Source organism: Saccostrea echinata, unplaced genomic scaffold, assembly GCF_033153115.1.
Source record: "Saccostrea echinata isolate AGI-Se365-2 ecotype Australia unplaced genomic scaffold, CSIRO_AGI_Sech_v1 ptg000057l, whole genome shotgun sequence".
NCBI lineage: Eukaryota > Metazoa > Mollusca > Bivalvia > Ostreida > Ostreidae > Saccostrea > Saccostrea echinata.
In genome coordinates this window covers 908,744-930,649 of record NW_026889806.1, presented here as the reverse complement: position 1 = coordinate 930,649, position 21,906 = coordinate 908,744, and the positions used below count along the sequence as shown (strand labels likewise).

General features: G+C 33.8%; 1 protein-coding gene across 5 annotated transcripts; it reads right to left on the bottom strand.

Moving 5' to 3' along the window:
- Positions 1-10,138: 10,138 nt before the first annotated feature.
- On the bottom strand, positions 10,139-21,798 carry LOC133174137 (armadillo repeat-containing protein 3-like). 5 transcript variants are annotated; one of them, XM_061309191.1, is made up of 24 exons: positions 21,646-21,798; positions 20,208-20,263; positions 19,865-19,982; positions 19,519-19,644; positions 19,333-19,404; positions 18,982-19,157; positions 18,740-18,866; positions 18,512-18,651; positions 18,187-18,337; positions 17,631-17,744; positions 17,322-17,474; positions 17,029-17,137; positions 16,665-16,841; positions 16,415-16,487; positions 16,192-16,328; positions 15,930-16,054; positions 15,575-15,713; positions 15,134-15,238; positions 14,679-14,690; positions 13,142-13,183; positions 11,917-12,123; positions 10,992-11,154; positions 10,606-10,701; positions 10,139-10,470 (listed from the first exon to the last, which is right to left on the bottom strand). In XM_061309191.1, the coding sequence occupies exons 2-24, from the start codon at positions 20,253-20,255 to the stop codon at positions 10,360-10,362; spliced, it is 2,721 nt and encodes a 906-aa protein (XP_061165175.1). In that variant the 5' UTR covers positions 20,256-20,263; positions 21,646-21,798; the 3' UTR covers positions 10,139-10,359. The 5 variants fall into 5 exon arrangements, with proteins under 5 accessions (XP_061165175.1, XP_061165176.1, XP_061165178.1 ...); XM_061309192.1 differs by having other exon boundaries at positions 18,196-18,337; positions 21,646-21,797; XM_061309194.1 differs by lacking the exon at positions 13,142-13,183 and having other exon boundaries at positions 21,646-21,797.
- Between the last annotated feature and the right edge of the window lie 108 nt (positions 21,799-21,906).

The following is a 21,906-nucleotide window of genomic DNA, read 5'->3' as shown; positions in this document are numbered from 1 at the left end:
GTCTTGCTATGTAATAAATGGAATTTCAATGTTCAATACATAGTGCAATCAGTTTTTGGATCTGTCACTGGTCTCAGAGGAAAGCATATGGTTCGCCCAATCATACAAAACGCAAACTATTTACTAATATTGAATAATTCTCATTTTACAGAAAACATTCATTTAAATTGCCATTGGAACTTGAGAAGACACATTGATTGGCAGAAATATTTTAAAAAATTATCTAGACTTTTAGTTTAAACCATATTTTATTTGAAAATGACAAGCAGAAGATACAGATAAGTAGTACAAAAATCAAAAAGGATTCGGAAACAAGTTTGTAAACTTATACTAATCCGTTTCCTTATTATTATGATAAAGATGACAGACCCTTATTAGATAGCTACATAACACGGTTTGAAGCTGTTGAAAAAAATATTTGAAATTGACATACATGTTAAATTAGAAATCATGTCGATTGACACAAATGAATGACGTTCTAATTATACTGAAGAAGTCTAATGGATTTGTACAATATGACTGTATGAGAGAGAAAAAGGCGACATAATATGGTTGAATTTATAGGAAAAATAATTAAAGAACAAATGCAGGAGATTTACAACAGTAACAGATATTAATTCAAAATTAGGAAGAAAAAATAACAATGAGAAAAAAAAAATAAATAAAAATGACGCTTGCTACAGACACTTAAGAGAATATACACAAGAACATACCCACGGGAGAGGGAGTAGTGAATAGATACTAAGGAAAAACTGATTAAATAAATCTCTTGGTAGCTACAATATATTTTTGGACAGATTTAAAGATTGCAACATTTTCTGCCAGTGGTAGATTTTGGTCACCAAATAATAATAATATATTGGTGTTGTTGTAATGTGGAAGTGTGTATATAAATCTGTCTCTGAGATTTTCAAAATATGGACAATGTAGGAGGAAATGTTCAGAAGTTTCAATCTCGCCACAATTACAGTTTGGGCTACTGACAATATTTCGAGAAAATAAATGACTTTTTAGTGAGCTACAATCAAGTCGTAATCTTGTGTGTAATATCTGTTCCTTGCGTTTATCAGTATAATAATATTGAGGGGGTTTACGCTTTGCATTGTTGGCATTTAAATAACGTTTTAAATTTGACAACGAAGGGTTTTGTTTGATAGAATCGGGCAATTCGTTCCAGAGCTTGATGGTTGATGGGATGAAGGAGTTACTATAGTGGTCAGTTCTACATTTGACTTGCTTGATGTTACACTTTTGTCTAGTGGAATGATTGTGTATATCTTGATTTTGTGGTTGGACTAGATCCGAAACGTATTGAGGAGTTTGGCTGTAGACCATTTTGTGGAACTGTATAATTTTATGTTTATATCTCCTATCTTTTAAAGATTCCCAACCAGTTTCCTGATAAAGACTATGAAGACTTGCAAGTTTCGTAGAGCCGGTTACTATGCGAGCGGCCTCAATATTGATATGTTCGATTTTATTGACAAGATCACTGGACATATTATCCCATATAACGTCACCATATTCGAGTAGCGGTCTAACGTAAGAAAAATACAAATTTTCAAGCGATTTTCTATCAATAAGAAATTTAAGTTTTCTTAGTAGATGAAGGCGTTGAGATGCTTTCAGAAGGGTTGATTGTATGTGCAAATCCCAGTGGCCGTTTTTTGAAAAATGTATTCCAAGGTGTTTGTGACTTTCCACATTTTCGATTATTTGGCTATTTAGATAAAGTGGAGGATGTGTGATGGGAATGCGTTTATTGCTAAATAATAAACATTCGGTTTTTGAGGGGTTGAAATCGACCAACCATTGCTTAGCCCACGCACTTATCTAATCAAGGTCATTGTTTAATATTTGACTGACTGTGCAAGCATTATCAACTACTATATACAGGGTTGTATCGTCTGCAAACAATTTAATTACACAATTAATTCAACATACAATATCATTTATGTAAATGAGAAATAACAGAGGACCAAGAATAGATCCCTGGGGTACACCAGCTTTGATGCTACCCCAGGCTGATGAGGTGGAGTTGAGTATTACTCTTTGCTCCCTATTTGTAAGATAACTTTTAAACCATTTGAGCAAATTCCCATTTATCCCTGCAGTTCTTAGTTTAAACAGGAGACCCTCATGCCATACTCTATCAAAGGCTTTACTTATATCACAAAAAACAGCTCTTACTTCTTTTCCGGAATCTAGTGCTTTGCCTTTGTCATTAGATATATCGAGTAATTGATTTATTGTAGAGTCACCTGGAATAAAACCTGACTGGTTTGAACAAAAGAAATTATTGTTGGATAAGTATAGATATACACGATTGTAGATACATCTTTCCATTACCTTTCCGGTTATGGAGATAAGTGATATAGGTCTATAATTAGAAAAATTATTCCTGTCACCTTTCTTATATATTGGGGTAACGTTTGCTCTTTTCCATTCCATCGGAAATACTGCTTTTTTAAGAGACAAATTGAAAAGTTTACATAATGGTAATTTTAATATAGAAGCTGCCTCTTTAAGAAGACGGGGATTAATAAGATCTGGGCCTGTAGCTTTGGAAGTATCTAATGAAAGAAGAACTGTTTCGATTTCGGTTGCATCAAGAGTTAAGTCAAGGAGTGTTTCGTAATTACTAGAGGAATCTGTATTAGGTAATCTGTTTGAATGATCATCAATTGATGACTGTTTTAGGGAAAAGGTATTTAGTAATTCGGCTTTGTCATGGTCATCTTCGTATGTTTTACCTTCGAAAGTAAGAGGAGTATTTGTAAAGGGTTGTTTAGAATTTAAATTTATTAACTTGTTTACAATTTTCCACCATTTTTTTGAATCATTGCACACGTTAATTTCAGATGAGAGCTTACTGTAGTACTCATCTCTGAGTTTTCGGACAAGACCGACACACTGATTACGAGTTCTTCTATAGTTTTCCCAGTCATTATCTCTCTTAGTCCGTTTAGCTTTTTTATGGAGACGACGTCTTTTCCGAATGAGTTTTCTTAAAGTGTTATTGAACCATGGTGGGTCAGATTGTCTAATGATCACTGTTTTATTGGGAATTGACATTTGTGCACATTCGACTATAATTTTATTTAAATTAGAAACGCTGTTGTCTATGTCTGATTCGATAAGTAAATCATCCCAGTTTACGTTTGCTAAATTTTGTCTGTAGGAAGTGTAGTCTCCATTATCAAATAGCCATATTTTCCGTTTGAAACAGTGAGATTCTAGAGGGGGTTGACTGAGGAGACCGTAAGTAGGACAATGATATCGAATATATTGGTCTAAGAAACAATCACCAACCGAAGACCTCACCACAAGTGAGGTGTTACTTACGAGTATAATATCAAGAAGTGACGACGAATGCTCAGTGAAGTATGTAGGTTCTTCAATAATTTGAAACATGTTATAAGTCTGTACATGTATAATGTTTAATAAATGATCAGCTTGCGTGTTTGGTGAAAGTAGATTGGCATTAAAATCCCCAGCGATGATTATTTTGCTTATATTAGTATTGTAAGCTTGATCTATGGAAAATTCAATGTCATCCCATATACTTGTAGGTGAGTTTGGGGGACGATAAAATGTACCGTATAAATAGATTTGTTCACGAATAACTATTTCAAGCCAGACGCATTTAACCGTGACAGGCTCTAAATCCGATCGACGTTTCGCAAGTATGTGATCTTTGACATACACGGCTACGCCCCCGCCTGTTTTGTTTTTCCTACAGTAACAAAACGGTGTTTGGAAATTTTTTAACAAAAAATATCCGAAAACGATTCATCGTTGTTTAACCATGTTTCAGTAAATGACAATATACTATGGTTATGCAGTTCGCTTTCTAAAATGTCTAGCTTGGGTTTTAAGCTTTGAACATTTAAATGTACAAATGATATCCCGGTTGTAAATTGATGAATATGAGTTGGATGAAGCAAAAGAGCCTTCAGTTGTGTTTGTTGAAGGACCAGGATTTGATTCAATATCTCCTGACAATTTTAGAGTTAGTGCTGACAAGTTGGTAAGCAAGTTAATATTTTTAGAGATATAGGCATATGAAGGCACAGAGAATGGCGCAAAGTACTTATGAGTACGATTTTTTTGTATAATTTTACAATACTCGTTAAGATCGGAAAGTAAGATGATCAACATGATAACTGGAACTCCATTACTTTTGAAGCTTAATATCAAGTTGATACAAATAATTTCAAACACACTTAAGTGCAAAATAGAACGTGTAGCTTTTGAATAGTAATTTCCCACCCTGGCTCGATATTGTGCTATTTCAATACCCATATCTGAAGTCACACCTCGACAAAAAACAAAAAAAATGAGAGAGCCAGGGTAAACACTACATGAGCAAGAATATAACCAAAAACATGGGTATGTGGAATCAGTTAAATAGCAAGCGATTTGTAGACATCTTATAAATGGGTTGTAAAAAACGAATCTAGACTTTTCTAAACCCTCTAAAACATTAGGCATCAAAATTAGATGTGATGATAACTTTCCGGGAATTAAAATATTTACTTCTCGGTCTGGTAACACCTTTCATAAAGAGATATTTTAAATCTCACCAACAAATCGTTTTATTTCAAGATAAGTGTTTTAATAAAGCAGTGGTACTGCAGATTCTCTTTCGTCAAATTGAAATGAATATCAGATAGGACAAAATTTGGATTTAAAAAGAAATGTGACTAAATCTAAGCTTTTCAGGACTAATCGCTTCTATTATACGATTTTCTTTTTGCAGGTCTCCAAGTATTTCTCAAATTGCAAGAAGCATACAATCAAACAACTTCTTTTACTTATGTAGCAATATATATGTACCCTTATCACCTGTATATGCGGTTATTGTCTCCCAGTTGATTCGATACGCAAGAGCATGCTCTACGTATAAACAGTTTCTAAATCAAGGCAAGCTATTGACAAACAAGTTTATGAAACAGGGACATCAACAGTCTCGTTTGAAGTCATCATTTTGCAAGTTTTATGGTCAATACGATGACATTGTCAGAAAATACAACCTGTCATTAAGCCAAATGCTGACTGACATTTTTCATACTAATTGTTAGGCCATTATTTACACACTGAAATGTCTACGGATTTTTCCGGGGGGTTTTCCGATCATGACAAGGAGCATTCGGCGTGTGTGACCGGTTGGCAAGGGATGCGCACTCTGATGTTTTTGGAGGTCCGCCTTTGCTCTTCTCCTGATTTGTATTGTCTAAATGGACTTTGAAGTTGAATACTACTCGTTTTCTCCATATTTCACAAAACTGAGATGTGTAACATTATCTGATCTATAAGATTTAAATTTGTGTGGATTTTGCGAACTGAAATAAAAACCTTATCGTCATATTGGGATCTCTTGATGAAAGATAAAATGATTTGATAGAACGAAATGTTATCCTCGCAGTTCGAAATATTTTGCGCTGTTACATTGTGCTCTTAAAAAAATGATTGAAATAGTGAAGTAAAAAATGAAACACAAAATTCTCTGATGACACTGTAGCTCTAATAGTACAAATAATAATGGAGAAAAGCCGCACCTGGACATGGAACGCACATTTTTAAGTTTTACATTTTCAGAATTATGTATCCTGCTGTTTCCTAAATTGTACCTTTCTTTTTACATGTATTGGACCAAATCGACGAAAAAATTTACGAGACACGTCACATTCTGAAAGATTTTCATAGATTACTCTTTTTGAGGAACCATGTACCTTAGTAGTATAGAAATCATTTATCAAAATTGTTAACAAATACATAAACTTATGAGCCTTTGTATAGTTTACTTAAGTACCACGTTCCATTGAAATCAAACCAAACTGTTGGAATAGTTCTGGGAGAAAAATCACATAAACTTCTCCTTCCAATTGGTATATATCTACGGTAATACTGTCATAGAAATACTATGTGTAGTCTACTAGTCTGTGTCAAGGTGTTTTGAAATCGGGTCAAAACTTTAAAAGAAACGGCATTTGCTAAGGAATTTTATAGAAATTTCTATTTTAAGTAACCATGATAGTCATAATAGTCAAAAACCATTTTATTTAAAATCTTTAACTATCCGTAGCGTTTTGAAAAACTTTTTAGAGACATATAGACAGCTATAGTCAGACATGCAAACTTATAGGCATATAGAAAGACGGGCGAAAGACACCCAGTTATCCCATAAGCTCTACGAGAAAAAAATAAACACAAATTAAATTCGGTTCTTTTCATTTAATACGAAAATTAAGTTTCTCTGACATCATTAAACTTTTTCAAACATGAATTTTCATCAAATAAAGAGGGTGCATTTTTCGAAGAAAAATATTTCGACATTTTTCCTTAGGTTTATCAATTTTTAAAACATATCAAAGATAAAATTTGACGAGAACCATCAACATGCTGTTTCACGTTTGGCCGATTATCATTATTACATAGACCTATTAAATAATCGAAATGCATGTGTTAACCGATTTCTGTAATACGTGTACAAAAAGAACTATATAAAACCATGGCTGGTTGATAAAATAAATTCCCTATTCATTTATCATCACCACGTAAAATGCAGAGGGGTGATTTTGTTTACATTGTTGATTTATCTTCTCAAATAATGGTTGATAATGTTTTCTTAATTAAGAATCATAATTGACAAATTTTATTTGCGCTAGCTACATCAATATTTTGAATCATCTATAAATACGTTCTATAATCTTTCAACAATACTGGGTCGACATATCCATTCAAAACTAAATTGCAAAATTTTGTATTTTTTTCAGCAGCATTACAATAGTCCAGGTAACTCAAATGATATATTAGTAAGTATTAATGCTTACTGAGTCTTTGGTTAAGTAGTGTAGCGGCGTAGAGCACCGGTGGAGACAAACATGAAATTTGGCACAATTATCAGTCAGATAATACTGTTTCTAAAATAACGTTGGCCATTGCAATTTTCACCATTTTTAAGATGGCTGCCGCTAAAACAAAATGGCGACATTTCTATACTACTTGGCCATACAACGATCGACTATCTGTAACATTTATCATACTTTGGCCGTTTTGTGATATAATTCTGGTTATAAATAAGCTTTGTTAAAGACATCTTTAACATCACATTGTAAAACAAAAGCTGAATGACGGTTCGTAACACAATTCAATTCCGCAATACATGTATATGGTTTCTATATTGTAATTCAGTCAAGAGTTGCGTGCACTACGATAGTAAGAAGAAATTCAAAAATGACATATTTTAGTGTGACATGAATGCAATGATTGTCAAGAAAGTAAAGGCCCGTTCCTTTCACGTACCCTTTAGACTGGACCGTTAGTCTATGGTCGTGCCTAATTGTTTACTACAGAATTAACAATTTCAACTTCCACCAATTATGAACAGGACATTACTCTTGGTGATCCATGCAACACCTTCTCTAATGTTGGGCTAGTAATTATGGAAGTTTTTGTATTATGGAGGGTATTTGGATGTCCCGTGGATTTTAATGATAAAAATCTTTCCACTATGAATTAGTTGTGAGAATTCCAATGGATGTAAAACATTGCGCCGATGTCGTTTCATCCTGTGCTAACAGGAAAAACAATTGAATCAACTACACATGGCAGGATAGTTTTGATTACTCATCAACTATTTCTTCCTTTCTTTGTTATTACATGTGGGCTGCCTTGTGTTGATATAGTCGATTTTTGGTCATTAGATTCCTTAATTGCAAAGCATTGCTAATAATTATTGAACAGTGCCAGGTTGTCTACGAAACCGAGGTCATGTATCAGATTTGTCAACAGGTTCTGGTCGAACTTACAACTTTCTATGAGAAATAAATGTTGGGCGAAGAGAGTCAAATGATATTTTCTTTTTTTTTCTTTTGTTGGGTACAAGATTGTGTCACACTTCGAATTTAATTCATACTTGCGTTGTCTTTTTAAGGTACAGTTAATGCCAAGGAATGTAGAGCAAAAAATTTTCTTTAATGCTAACATTTGCGAACTTCCTAGACTTCGATTCTTTTGTATAAAACTAGAAATATGTCTATAGGACATGTATGCACCGCCGAGAGTACACGTATATCAGTAATGCAACATGAAAATATGTATTAGTGTTTGAATTTTGATGAAAATATCTTGAATAGTTTCTTTAAATCAGAGTTTTAGATACAATAGATAGTAAAGTCTAAGGTCATTGGGAAGGTCAAGTAAAAAAAATTACCACAGTTCATAACTTCTCACCAAATTATGTATCAGTGCATAAGCTTACATAAAATATTATTATTATTTTTTTTTTTTAATAAATTTTCAAATTAAAAAATTTAAAAAAAAACGCGAAAAATATATTTCTTTGAGGTAAAGAAGGGAAAAGGGGGGGGGGTTAGTGTTGAACACATCTCATTGACAACCCGCTTTTTTTCTTACATGTACATTTCTCTACCAACTTACAAGGGACCGGGGCTGTATTTCTTTGGGGTATTAGGTCCAAAGTCAATTTTGGTCAGTTTACTATGTATAAACTTAATAATTCTGAAAATCCTAAAGGGGTGGAACCTTCCCCCATGGAACAGCCTATGAAGTATATGACGAATGTGAAACGTGTTGCTTGGATTTGATAACAACTAGTAATACATGTATATCGTTATTTCCAATTCTCACTTATGAAAGGGAGGCAAAGATAACGAAATTTTTCAAACTATAATGAACCACTTACAGAAATTCGCCCTATCATGGACAAACGTAGGGCAGTTCATTAGTAAAACTAAAGAAAACACTTGTCAAGTTCTGTGGAACTTTTCTCTTTCTTGTAGAGTGCGCATGCGGTGCAGTTTAAAACTACATGTAAAGGAATATATCGATAATATATTTCTACCATTCGATATTAGTTTTATTTATACTCAGGAGTGAGTTTTTATGAGAAATATGACATGCACATCCCCTAAACCCCCAAAACAGTCGTAGTAAAATCCTCTTTTCGGAGAAAATTTAAAGAAAGTGCGTTTAAAAAAAAGACCATACACTTGATGGGAGTGTGATATAGGCCTATTTGTGCGGTATTGGAACGTGCTGATGATTAACGTTGATAACTAGGTGAAATTACCCATACAAACTCTATTTTGTAATGAGAATAAATTCTGAATAGTATCCATAACAATTTACAAAAGATCGGACTCTGAACAATAAGCGAGTAACAGATGATATAAGGTATAACGTGTGTGAAGATATTTTAATGTTTAACTTGACCCCCGGGGTTATTCAGACGGTCAAGCTGTTCTCGGCTTAAATTTCAGCTTCTGTTTGTTTAGCTCAAGCTGTGCATGTGAAATCCATATTATCATGCTTTGGTGTACAAAGATACGCTTTATTTGACAAAACCTTATCACAAACAAACAAGTTTGATATCATGGAGTTTAATGTCGATGATGCATATCAAGAAAGACAACCGCGTTTTTGTGATAAAATCTTTGTAAACCTACACTATAGCTATAGCATTCAAGTAATTAAATGTCCAAATATAACTCTCACTCATTAATTAATTTGTCTAAAATTTATACAGATTCCTAGTTAGATATTAGTTTTATAGGTCAGTGGGTGATGTCTATAAATTCAATCATAAATAGCAAGTACAATTCATGGGTTTCTATCGTGAAACTAAAGTCAAAGTTACAAATGAACTATTGTTAATTGTCTGTGGTGTCATTATTCCAACGGATTTTATATCAAAGAATCTCAATTCTAGGAACACAGCTTACAAGCTCATTAATTTTGCCTTTTTCATGATAAAAAAAAGTGAAACTTGAAACTGGGTTGGAACTAAGAAATTATTAAGGTCGGAGATAGGCACTGAATGGGACAAAGAACCATTTTCCGGGTTCACTGTGTTCAGTACAGCTCCAAATAATGTGTACCAGTATGTTACATGTATGATCTCTCCTACAGAGTGGCATACTAATGAGACTGTATTTTATCAGTCTTAAGGTGGTAGTATAAAAATATAAACCCTTCAATATTCACCAGATACACCTCAGAAAAAATGAGGACACGTTTTTGAATAAGAAATGAGTAGATTTATATACATGTATGTACTAGTACATGTATACATGAACCTTAACAAGGAGGAAATCTTAGTCAATGTGCAAAATTAGGAATGATTAAGAAAAATCTTTAATCACAGTAATAATATTTAATTCCAATATATAATACATGTAAATGTCAGTTTTAAACAAAAAAAAATAAATATAGGAATCATAAAATATCACAGACACTAGAAGGAGGGTGTGTCCACATTGTTAGTCTGTCTGTCCTATAGGTGATGGTCAATTATAGATAGTCCTCTGTAGATAGTCCTCACAAGCAGTCTAATCACAGTTTTTTGTAGGTAACAGCCTCGGGTGAATCCGATTTCAGTAACTGACCAGGCTGATGAATTAAATCCACCAAAAAGCAACAGGGTGGAAATTTCTGTCCTCCAGGCTAAAAGGATTCAAAAAGAGAATTAAATTCTCCCAAACTGGATGAAATCCTTACTTTTTTAAATATATTATCCATCTATGTCACGCAACTACACTTTCAAAATTATAGTCAGATTATCTCTGTGACTGTACAAACCTGTTCTTGGGTCTCTGGTAACATGACCTCATTCCATGCTCTGTTGTATTCTCCTCTCGTCAGGGAACAAGGGAGAGCAATCCTATCTGCCAGAGCCTGTAGAGTTAAAGGTGCTTAATTCATGATTTTATTGAATCTTTGCAGATCAAGGATTTATAGTATTACAGTAAACAGTAGAATGGTACAAGCTATGGATTTCTTTTGTGAAAAATTCAAAAAAAAAATTCTCAGTTCTGTAAAATTTTGTCAAACATTGTCAATCATAACTTGACAGAGTAGAAAATATGTGTTACTAACAACTTGAGAAAATGATACATAAACAACTGAAAAAAAAAAAATCAAAGCCATTTTGTTTAAAATTGGACTCTGTGTTCCTTGTCTCTTACCTTGAATAACAGAGCTCTGTGGACATGAATTCCAGCTTTGATTTTTCCAATAGGGATGACATTAGATTTTAACTCAAACTTCACTTGACTAAGAGGGAGTTCCCAGCTAAAGTTTGGCAGTTGTCCTTTCTCAATAGGTCCTCCCATTTTGTCAGCAACAAATCTTAAATGAACAGACATATTAACTTTAAAGGTGAATACAGGGAGATTGCTTCACATTTATAATCTCAAAAATAAAAGCTTGAAAGCAAAAGTAATCCCAAGGCTAAATCTTTAACCTGCTTAGCCTTTACTTGAGAGTGAACTGCTAACAATAACTTGCTCAGACTTGACTTGTATTTGAATAGCTGAGTACTGACTTGTTTTTGAACTGTTATCTTTAACTTACTTAGCCTTGATGTGTATCTTAACTGCTGACAACTTACTGAGCCAGAGCCTTGACTTGCACCTGAACTACTGAGCAGGAGCCTTGACTTGAACTTAAACAGCTATCAACTTACTAAGCCAAAGCCATGACTTGTACCTGAACTGCAGACATGTTTTGACCCAGAGGCTTGACCTGTATTTGAACTGCTTTTAAAAAACTTACTTTGCCAAAGCCTTGACTTTTTTTAAACTGCAAACAACTTACTGAGCCAAAGCCTTGACTTGCACCTGAACTGCAGAAAACTTTCTGAGCAAGAGTCTTGACTTGAACTTGAAAAGCTAACAATCTACTGAGTCAGAGTCTTGACTTGTACCTGAGCTGCAGACAATTTTTTTACCAAGAGACTTGCCTTGAACTTGAACTACAGAAATTTTCTGAGCCAGAGGCTTGACTTATACTTGAACTGCTGACAACTTACTTATTCAGAGCCTTGACCTGTACTTGAAATACTGACAACTTACTGAGCTAGGGCCTTGACTTGTACTGCTGACAACTTACTGAGCTAGAGCCTTGACTTGATCGGTGGCTGTAGCCAGGGGGAGGATTCTATCTGTCACCTCCTCTATGTATTTCACCAGATTCGAGTCAGTAGGTGGACTGACTGGCTGGTTCTCCGAGTTTGCTAGTGCCTCAGCCTCCTTCTGGAGTTGAGCCTGGAGTTCTTCTTCTTTCTGTTTCTCTTCCTTTTCTTTCTGTTTAGATTTCCTAAAATTAAAATAATATGCAGAAAATTAACAAAGAAATGATTCACCTCTAGGACATTCAGTTGAGGGTTGACAAATTAAGTACTGTATATCAATTTGACTTTGCTGCAACTTAAAATATATCATTAAGAAAATATTGACAAAAAAGCACAGAATGTGAAAATTATTTTTAAAACAATTACAAGCTTGTATATAGACAAGGTTTTATCTGTTCATGCTCATGCACAAAAATTCTTGAAAATAAAACAGTGTCTAAATATTTGAAAAAATATCTTAGAATGCATGCAATACTCATTAATGAAACAAAATAAATATTGAAAGATTCAGAAAAAGAAATACATGTTTTGCCATTATGATAGAGGAAATAAATTTATTAAATTGTTTACATTGAATACATTCATGAACAAAAAATATCATCTGGAAGGAAGTTAGTTATTGGCGTTTTTTTTTTAGTTGAGAAGAAAATTATCTTTTATACAGAATAATTAATCATGTTAATTATAAAATACTCAGGGGAATCTACTTCATGCCCATCATAATAAAACAATTTTCTAGCATTCTATATGTGCTTTATACTGACAATTAAACTGCTTAATTCCATTCCCATCATGTGCAATATGTTCACTTTGAGAAACAATACACTGTAAACTATCATTTCTTACACATATATATGAACTTGAAGTTCTACAAAACTGGACAATTATATTCAGCATGTGTAATCTGTAAATTGTGGAACTTTATTCAAAGACTAATTTTATATGTATCAAAGACTTAGCAATTTACACAGTTTTTGCAAGTAATCAGCAATGAATAATTTGTTTTACTTTTAATAAATGCTGGAACTCAGCACTTTCTGAATCGTAATTCTGTATATCAATCACTGTAATAATAGATGCAATCATGTTGTAATAAAGACAAAAATAAAACAATATTGATGCAAAGGACAACTGAAGCTGCTAAACAAGCAATAACTACACCCAGTTACCATAGCGACACAAACTTGTGTCTGGATAACTGACCTATCAACATCATCTGGAATCATGGATGCTCTGCGCCGACCCCTAGAAACAAAGTCTATAACTAAGTCTGGAATCATGCTGGACAATAAATAAAAGTACAACCAGAACAAATCCTAACTTAGAAAGAGTGTATATCTAAGGTTTTATTGTAAAAGTACTAAAATCAGGACACTTAGAAAAGGCAAATGATGGCTTATAGACAAAGAAAGAATGAAATCATACATCAGTCAAGAACATAAGGTTTGCATGCAAATCAATGGCAGCAAGAAACTATATCCAAATTCAAGAATAAGAGGCCCATGGGCCACAATGCATCATATTTTTCTTGCTGACAAATATGTAGATAAATGAAACCTCCAATTATGGTCATCAACATAAAGTCCATAATTTCAACAATTTTGAATACCCAAACACTGAGTCCTAATGTCTGCAGATTTACTTGAATTTACATTTTTTAACTATCTCTCATTACTTCACACTGTTTGGGAGCATTGATTATTATTAAAAAGAGATTCCCTCGTCAATAGTTCCCTTTGCCAAGGAAAACATTGGTCCAGTGGATTAGAGAATTTAAAAATGTGACAAGTTTACAAAGTACAACAAATAAACAGGCTGACTGACAGATAGGTGCACACTGAACATAAATTGATCAGAAAAGCTCACTTAAGGCTTGGACTGAGCAAAGAATCTCTACATTAATTGTGATAATTAAATATATGTTTCAAAAAAATTGTATAGTTTGTTTTTTAATTACTTAGTATAAACTCAGCAAAAATAATTCTTTTGTAAGGCAACTTTTTTTCATAGGTACAACATAAGTATAAATTAAATGCTGCTGTTATAAAATTACAAAACATGTATTAAATGATTAACTACAGTATACATGTATAAAAAGTACAGTGTAAATAATTAAATACCTTTACCAGTTAATGCAACCCCTACCACACCCACAATGAAATGTCAAATGTGTTCCAAGACACAAGAATACAAAATGATTGCACAATACAGTCATGTTTGTAGTGAAACTATACTACTGCACATAAATCTAGACTTCATTTTTAGTGTACACATAACACATCTTTATACATGCATTGTGAACAATGCAATGTCTTTTTGAAATCAATTAAGTTTCTCCTTTAGCTTGGCATTTCTTTTCTATTTGTTAACATCAGGCTCAGACATCAGAAATTAGAATGAGACAGCATGCTCTACACTATATTACTTATTTAATTATAAAAATACCCAATATCTATTAATGCCAGCTCTCTCACAGTTAAATAAGATTTTTAAATATACATTTTATCTGTTCAATGAATTTAAAACAAAAATGAATTAGTGTAAGATTACTGAACATTGCAGCTAGACTTTATTGGATGATGGAAAAATCCCAGGAAATCTATTGTCACAATACATGCTAAATTTTTGTAAAAACACTTGTCTTGTAAATAAAACATGCACAAAACTAAAATTCAAACTGTGTGATTGTGAAAAGTAAACTTTTGCCCTGATTAAATCAAATGAACTCCGTGCTACTTACGGTGACGTAGGACTACAGAGGGAAAACACAGGAAGGTTTTATTTCAATGAGTGTGCTCGTAGATATATTAACAGAATCACCCTCTCAGAAACCGAGGAATGTTTTATCAAAGAAAGGGTTAGTAAAAGATTCAGGATTTGTGCTATTTATGTGCAGGGATTATTGAGTTTAGTGAAATCAAAGTTTCATAATAGAATTTGAAATGTTTAATGTTATCATATTTCATTGATAAAGCTTTTGAGTAATATTTCACACTTACAAATGATTTTTCCTGTTAATTTTCAATTACTTTAGATATATTCAGCTTATGATACATATGTAACTGCCTTCAGATACATAATTTTTTTTACATACACTTTTATAGTCAAATCTGAGTACATTCTGAATGCTGTAATGTCTGAATTGAACTGTACACAAAACAAGGATGCCTCGGACAGAAACACAGAGTTACTTACCCTTTTCCCTCCCGTCCTGTCCGTGAGGATTTTCCTGACACATTTGTCTTGGAATTCTCCTTGGCTTCCATCTCAGGATTTGATGCAGACTGTGTGGTCACAGGGCTGAAATTCACAACAAGTTCATTTGCAAGTCTAAATCTCAGGAATTTACAGCATGTATTGGTAAAGAATGTGTATCTGGAACTCGTAAATCTCCCTTAATCTGTAATTGCTTCATACATGCTACATATGTAATTCATATCTAACTTTTGTTTTGATGTGACATGTTCATATTTTATTGTAAAACCATAACCAAGATGCCCTGTATTTAAACAGAAAATTTAGGAACTGTATAACAGATTTTTTGCATGTTTAAAACACATTTTATAGGGTCCAAATTTACTATTTAAAAACATCTTAGAATTGGAAGGGGGTATTTTAATTAAAAAAATGACCTACTCAGCTTTGGCATTAATGAAGAGAACTGGTCGCTTGTCATTTAACTCCTGTTTGCAGTAATCTTCTATTGACATAAACTTTGTATTAGGTCGGATTTGTCCAGCATCATAAAAACCATCCTCTATTAGATTTGTAGAACCTGCAAAAGTAAAGACACCTCATGAAATAAACTTTTAACTTGGTTCTATAAGTTTTCTTCATTTTATAGCTCAAAAACCCTTTTGTGTACCTCAATTGAAAGAAATTTTCATTTTTTCAAAATTTCATACACATAGGGTGACATGATGTACGAAACTGGAAGCAATTCAGCTTCATTTATGAAAATACCTTTAACTCATATATGATAAGAGCATACTTAGTTGTCCAGTCAGTGCATATTTAGCAGACAGGTTTGCATCCAGCAATCTCTCAAGGGCAACCTCTGCAAATGGATTCTTTCTGGTGCCAGACACCTGGATTTCTTGTAAAAGATCCATTCCACTACAATACATACACAAAAAAAAATACATATATCATATATACAGGAAAAAAATTCAGTTTAGCTTTTTTCAGTCAATGTCTGATATGAGAATTGATGGAAATATTTTTATATAATCATAATGCTTAATATGTCTTACCCTAGTTTACAGATCTCAATGGCCGTGGGTTCATCAACTGCACAGACAGCTAAGGCCCAAGCTGCATTACGTCTCACTTCATCATTCCCAGAATGCAACAGCTGGATCAAACTCTCTAGGCCTCCTGCATTTCTGAACTGTAAGAAGAAACAGAAAATAAGTACTCCTAACTTCCAGATTACCATTCCTTGTATGTTAGATAACATCAGTTCTTTTTCTTTACCTCTGCTCTGGAATCAGCATCACACACATAAGCAGCAACTGCCAGAGAGGATTTGGCCTGAACTCTTGTGTTTCTAAAAGATTTGAACATTTATGCTTCATATATGGAAAAATTAATTGGATATAATATAAAAATAAATAAAATAGAAAACAATTGCAAAATTCTAAAAAGATTTCAAAGAGCGTGTTGGTATTGATTAACAAAGGTTCAGTTTACAAAATATTTTATGTATGTAGTTGAAAAAACTAACTGTGATTTGAGAGGTTCCAGCAGGGCTGTGACAATTCCTTTCCCCTGGGCCTCAGTCCTCAGCACCTCCTCAGTAGCCATGTTTGTTAGAACACAGCAAGTGTTGGCCACTGCCTCATCTCGAGGGTCAGCCAGGAGGTGGATCAAAGTCTCCACTCCATTTAAGTTACTCACCTCCCTTAGAAGAACAAAGGGGAGGATCTCAGAGTTGTACATGACAATCAAGAACAATAACAAACGTACATCTTCTAACATCAAGCTATTCATTAAGTAGAAAATAAAGTGTGCATGTTCAGAGATTTAAAAAATTGGTATATTTTTTTTTAATGGATGATAATCCCTCTATGTTTGTAGGTGAGACTTACTGGCAGTTAGTTGAGTTTCCTGTGGTAAGGTTGGCCAGGGCTAAGGTTACAGCCTCCTTCACATCTCCATTATCAGAGTTACATAGCTTTATGAGGGGCTGCATGCCTTCTGTTCACAAAAAAATAATGCTACCCTTCAAATATATTCATCAAACAGTTCTTTGCAATAAATAAATCTCAAAATGCTTGTCATTCTTACAAAAGTTGACATTTTTCTTTCTACAACAAGATAATTATCTAACCTATAGTTGTACTTTAAAAGAAAGAAATATCAGTTTAGCTTTTCCTCTTACCCCACTCCCTTATGGAGTCCTTGCTGAGCAGATTCTCTGACATGATTCCTAGAGCTTGGGCCGCAGCTGTCTGGACGTCACTTGACTCATGGCTTAGAAGGTGTATCAACATCTTCTCAGCCTCCTGTTCATGCAGGATTTTTCTGTTTTCAGCTATCAAATAACAAGCATTTTGTTATAACAAACTGTGAACCAGGTACATATAATTGTCCTGTATTAATTTTACTCCTATAAGTTTTACATGTGATTGGATAGGATCTACATTTTTGGATATGATTTACATGTGTCTGGATACGAAAGAATAATTACCACTCCTGGCTGATCTTGCAATGGCCTTGGCAGCACTCATCTTGACATCAGGGAGGGTAGGGATGATGGCTTCTCCCGGGGGTGGTTCTTCTTTCTCCGACTCCTCTTTCTTACCTAAGGAAGAATGAAATAGTATCTTTTTAATAGGTACCATACATTCCTTATATAAATATGTGAGTATTTAATATCGTAAAATGACTTGAAGACAATAGATCATGAGAACATATATTCATGAGTGGACTGTTGATCAAAAGTTTATACAGGTATTCAGCAATATAAAAAATAAGGCAGAGACTAATTTTATTTTGAAAGCGATTCTCCATGCAAAATTATGCAATTTGCTTAGATTAAAGGATCTACAGATTTTAAAAAGATGTGTACACACCACAAATCAAACCTGACAATCAACACCAATAACCGTTAAAAGTTTTAAAAAATAGGAACAAAACCTAGTTAATTTTCATGCAAATCAACCAAAATCATTGATTTTCATGCATTTCATTTCTGACTGTGAAATCAAGTATTATTGTTAGCATAACACACAAACAACATTCACCTGACTTACTTCCCTTGGCGGACTTCTTGGCAGCTCGTGACCCTGCCTTCTTCTCCCCTTTCCCTGTGCCAGCTTTAGGCTCCTCCTCAGGAGGGACCTGGTCTGTTATTAAAGCCACAAGACGTTTTAGGCCCCCTGTCTCCTTCACAAGCTAAAGTTAATATAACCCATCATGTATAATCAAGGAAATCATGGTCAGGATTATTAATTGGCAGTAATACCAATGAAATGTAATAACATACAATGAAACAAAGATTCTAACAAAAGCTTCTGGCACAAATTTTTTTTTTTGCATGACCTTTCTCTGGTAAACTGGAATAGATACCTCTAAACTTTCTAAGTCTTCCAGGAGGTTGGAGAGAACCATTACAGCCATTACATGGAGATCGTTCCATTCTGGATGTGCCACAAAGTCCACAAGTTTTGTCATGGCTTCTAATTCACGCAATGCAGATCTGTTCTCAGCTGCCAGAGATTTACATTATAATTATTCATCAAAAAAAAGCTTTTAAAAATTTCTAAACTCATTGGTCTGAATAAAACAATTTCTTACAATCTTGTGAGGCTCTATCCAAGGCCAAAAGAGAGAGTTTCTGTATGATAGCAAATTCTGACTTGAGCAATTCTAGCAATGGGTTTAGTCCATCAGCATCACGAATGGCAGCTCGAGATTGATAGTCCTAGAAAATGAAATTTTCATATAAATTCTTACTACTCACTTTACATCAATAAATAAACTAGCTGAACATACATGAAGCAGTATTTTGTTTTATGTTTAGTTTGATGTTAACTTACAAGCAGCAGCTGTGCTAGAGCCTCCACACTGTTTTTCTGGACGTCAGGGTCACTGGAACTTAGACATTTTACAAGAGCATCAACTCCTCCAGCCTCAAATATTGTTGCCTTACTGCTGAACTCTGTAGCCATGTTGGACAGACCAAGGCCAGAAAACTCATGTACAACTGTATCCTCTGAAACAGCAGTAACAAAAGCATAACAAAGACTATATCAAATTCATCACATGGACAAATGATGGATTTGTGCATCTTAAGTCTGTATATTAATGAGAAAACCCATCTTAATTTCTTTGTATGTGAAAAATTTGCAGCACATGACACTGCATTCACCTGGCTCAATACTGCTTACCTTCTGGTGCAAGTAGTTGAATAAATGCTGGAATTGCCTCTTCTCTTTTCCTGAGGAACTTTCTAACATCAGCTGAATAAATTCAAATTATTCTTCATTATGCACAACACTAATTTACTTTTTTCCTTTTTAAGTTAATCGATGAAGCAAAATAAGAAAGTGTATTTTTACACTGCAAAAACCTACGGTGAGCGGTCATGACACCCAGTGCCATGCAGGCATTTCTTCTGACAATACGGTCCTCACTCTGCATCAGCTTTAACAAAGCTTCTCCAGCACCAAGATCCAGCAGTTGTTTCTTGTTCTCATCACCTGTAATAGTTTCAATTAAAAGGTTGTATAATCCCATATCTTCCTCATCAAGACATGAAGAATAATTTTATAAAGAAGTAATTATATAAAATAAACTTTAAATAAAATGTGAACTTTATAAGTGCATATAGTCATATTTTAAATAGACATCTTCACACAATTAGATAGATTTGTTTTGGGTTAATTTTATCCAATAATAACAATACCACAATACACTCACATTTATCTACAAATTTGTAGATTGCCTCACAGGCTTTAGACTGGACATCTTCCTCTGGACTACTCAACATTAGCACCACTGTCCCAGCCTGCCTGCTCTCCACAGAGAGGGTGTCAAACTAAAACATTACAGAGAGGGGATCAAAGTAAACTATTCAGACAATTGTCATGTATTGACATCCTTTTAATTTTGCAGTAATTAACAATAAAGTTCAAAAATATATATTTAAAAAATATCTGCATTTAACTTAGTTCCATTGATTGAAAAATTTAACTCAGATTTGATTAATCTTTACATTTTATTTACTTAATATTGTGATATAGGTCAATAAAAAAAGAGTTACCACATCATCCGGGGGTGGTTTCTTGTCTTCCTTGACTTTCTTTCCCATGTTTAGAGCTACATAGAAACACAAGGCAGTTTATGGTGATTGTAAAGTTTATAATCATATTGACCATTTTTAAATGCATATGTACTTTTAGGTTCATGGTTGACTTAAATGATGACTAATACAGCTGAACTTTGGCATCTCAAATACCACGGGTATGTCGAAGCGAATTGGAAGTCCTAAGCACTTTTTCTTAATGTATTTTACCCTGTATTTTCTTGGTCTCATCGAGTATGAGATAACAATGTTTGAATGTATTTGGAATACACTATTACAGCAATGCAGAGTAGGTATAATTAAAATACTTATAAATGTCATGCAGTTATCAGACTGAATAAGTTTTCTAAATTCTCAATGAAACTTGCCAAATTAAATAATATACTATTCAAATCGTTCTATGTTGCAAAATTCGATCAGTATGTTTTAAACCGTTTTGTTTAGAAAAACCACAGGCACTTGTTTCGTATACGGGGCACCCCTACTTATTTTTACCACAAGGTACCTAACTCAATTTCGGCACCCCCGCTTCAAGCTCGTATTTTTTTCATATATTAATCATAAACCTACTTTAAAATTATATCGTTGCTTCGAGAGACTTTTTTCTTGTCAAATAAATGATCCTTTCAGACATCTCTGGTCAAGCCTCTTTATTGTAAACCACTCATTTATTCCTCGAAAATTACCTCGATACATTTTAAGACTTGAGATGGGATACAACTTCGGGTTGGGGGTTCGATAAAACCAGAGACTTCTGAGTATTCCATTCCGAGGTCTCTGGTTTTATCCTTAATTTATAACCCCAACCGGAAATTTGTATCCCATCTAAAGTCTTAATATGTATCGAGGTAATTTTCGAGGAATTTACAATAAAGAGGCTCGACCAGAGACGTCTAAAGGGATTTATTTGCCAAGAAAAAAAGTCTCTCGAAGCGAACGATATAATTTTAAAGTAGGTTGATTGATATATGAACAAAATACGAGCTTGAAGCGGGGGTGCCTGAAATTGAGTTAGGTACCTTGTGGTAAAAATAAGTAGGGGTGCCCTGTATACGAAACAAGTGCCTGTGAGAAAAACTTCATTTAAAAAAAAATATAGAGTCAATTATCAAAAACGCCTTTAGTTGACTGTTCTTATATCAAATGAGAGTGTTTTTGTAAAAACAAGGTTAATTAAGAGACATAAAAGGGTAATTCTTAAGAATACAAGCGAATGAGTTGTGGGGAAAAAACTCATAAGAAAACATAATTTATGTTTTAGTGATTGCTCAAAAGTGCATCTGTACATCACAAATCGAATCAAATGGTTTCTACAGATTTTAAAGGCGTTATAAGTATGATAAACATACCCTTGTAAATAAAATTAAGACAGTGTTTACGAAATGTATATTCCTACCTTTGTATTATCGTTTAAACAGCTGCAGTATGCTTTTTTGCTAGGCCTCGATTTACATGTCCACCATTGTGCTTTTGTGTTGTTGCTAATTGACGTCATAGTTTTCTGTGTACAATTCGAACTGACATTTGGCGGGCAAGTTGTACGTGGTTGGGATCCCTATGGAGTGGTTATAATGTCAATTTAAATGGTGTAACGTTTTACTGTTGTGTGAAAATAATCTGATACTGTAACCTATGTCAAATTCCCGTTTTGAAATGA